Source organism: Trematomus bernacchii, unplaced genomic scaffold (genome assembly GCF_902827165.1).
Source record: "Trematomus bernacchii unplaced genomic scaffold, fTreBer1.1, whole genome shotgun sequence".
In the NCBI taxonomy this organism is placed as follows: domain Eukaryota; kingdom Metazoa; phylum Chordata; class Actinopteri; order Perciformes; family Nototheniidae; genus Trematomus; species Trematomus bernacchii.
The window spans coordinates 11,405-13,171 of NW_022987489.1; the positions used below are offsets into that span (position 1 = coordinate 11,405).

At 43.2% G+C, this 1,767-nt stretch overlaps 1 protein-coding gene across 1 annotated transcript; it reads right to left on the reverse strand.

Moving 5' to 3' along the window:
• Positions 1-515: 515 nt before the first annotated feature.
• Positions 516-1,489, reverse strand: LOC117499049 (zinc finger protein 2-like). The gene is made up of 2 exons (XM_034151296.1): positions 934-1,489; positions 516-891 (listed from the first exon to the last, which is right to left on the reverse strand). The coding sequence occupies exons 1-2, from the start codon at positions 1,401-1,403 to the stop codon at positions 516-518; spliced, it is 846 nt and encodes a 281-aa protein (XP_034007187.1). The 5' UTR covers positions 1,404-1,489.
• Positions 1,490-1,767: the final 278 nt, after the last annotated feature.

Below are 1,767 nucleotides of genomic sequence, written 5' to 3' on the forward strand. Positions count from 1 at the left end.
ACCCAAAAACAATGTTTATTTCCACATAGACATGTCATCTCCCTGTAAACTTTGAAATTGTAATTAAACCGAGGGATATTGACCAACACTGAAGAATATCCGACTAACATGTGGTCAGATAACCGAGACAGATAGGAAGTTTACGAAAGAGTTTTATTGTTTATTTTTTTAAGAGTTGACAGAAATCCCCTGAATCTTCCTGTAGTTTAATGAGATGTACCACTTATGAATACATTACACATTCATTCTTTCATAAAATACAGAAAGAAAAAGGACAAACAGGATCATGTATAATAAAAAGAAAATTACACAAAACATTACTGACAAATAATAAACCTTATCAGAATTACATTTTGAACATATTCATTATTTTTAAGATAATATGCAAACATTTCCACAGCTTCACAAATCCTCAAATATGAGCTTGCTGCTTTATTTTGTCACATGACAGTAAACTGAGTCTCTCTGAGTTTTAAACAGCAATGCATTTAAAGATGCAACTATAACTTGAGCAACTATAGGGTTTCCCCCTGGTCCGTGTGGTCCTGGGATGATCCCCCGACACACTGGTGGTACTTCAGCTCTGAATGCCAGGCAAAGCCTCGGTGACACTTGCTGCAGCTGTACCGTTGCTCCACAGTGTGGACGGTCATGTGCATACTTGCCTTGTGTGCATATGTTTTCCCACACACTGGGCATGGGAATGGTTTCTCTCTGGTGTGAGTTCTCATGTGTATCTTCAGGTGGGATTTGTAAAGACATCGTACACCACAAACAGAACAGACGAAGGTTTTCTCGCCCGTATGCAACTTCATGTGGCTCTTCAGGCTGGCATTGTGGGGAAACCTTTTCCCACAGTCGGGACAGCTGTACGGTTTCCGGAATGTTTTACTTTCAGCTACTTGATTTTCGTTTAAACACGGTGATGCCAACTGAGGTTTCCTGTCGTCTTTCCAGAAATCACTGTCGACACTGTCGTCACTCTCAGCCCCAGGGAAGCTCAACGCTTTGTTTCCAGAGTTGCTGTCAGTGATTTCATTATTTTTCAACATGTTTAAACCTGACGGGTGTTCCCTGGTCTCCTTCCAAAAATCACTATCAACACTATCATCAGTCTCTGGTTGTAAATGTCTCTCTGGATCTGAGTTCCTGGCTGGTTCTGGTCCTCCACAGTCCTCTCCATCAGCTTCTGTTTCCAGGTGTTCAGTTTGTCTTTGATGAAGCTGAGAGGACTGAGGTTTCTCTTCATCATCTTCACTCTTCACAGGGACAGGAGTGAATGTGGACTTGGTGATATCAGCCTCCTCCAGCCCTTGAAGCTGCTCTCCCTCCTGACTGCTCCAGAGTTCCTCCTGCTCCTCTTTAATGTGTGGGGGGGGCTCTGGGTCCTCCTGGTTCGGCATATGCTGGTTTTGATTTCCACCTTCAGTAAACAATTCCTCTCCCTGGTGATTGCTGTTAAATGTTTCACCACTGTGGGAAAATGTATGTTTCAGAGAGTTTAAATCTGACAGGCCTACACTGCTCTGTTTCCAAAAATCATCGTCTTCTCTGTCTCCAGTCTCAGGTTCAGAAGAGTCTCCAGGCTTGTCCTCAGTCTCTGGTTGTAAATGTCTCTCTGGATCTGAGTTCCTGGCTGGTTCTGGTCCTCCACAGTCCTCTCCATCAGCTTCTGTTTCTACATCTTCTGTTTGAAGAGGCTGTGAGGACTTACCCTCACATTCATGGTATTTCAGCGTAAATTGCGAAGGGAACATTCTGTTACAA

Coding starts and splice junctions, on each gene's coding strand:
- LOC117499049 (XM_034151296.1), bottom strand. CDS start 1,403: ATGCCGAACCAGGAGGACCCAGAGCCCCCCCCACACATTAAAGAGGAG. Junction 892..933: donor AAAGACGACAGGAAACCTCA/GTTGGCATCACC, acceptor AGTAGCTGAAAG/TAAAACATTCCGGAAACCGT.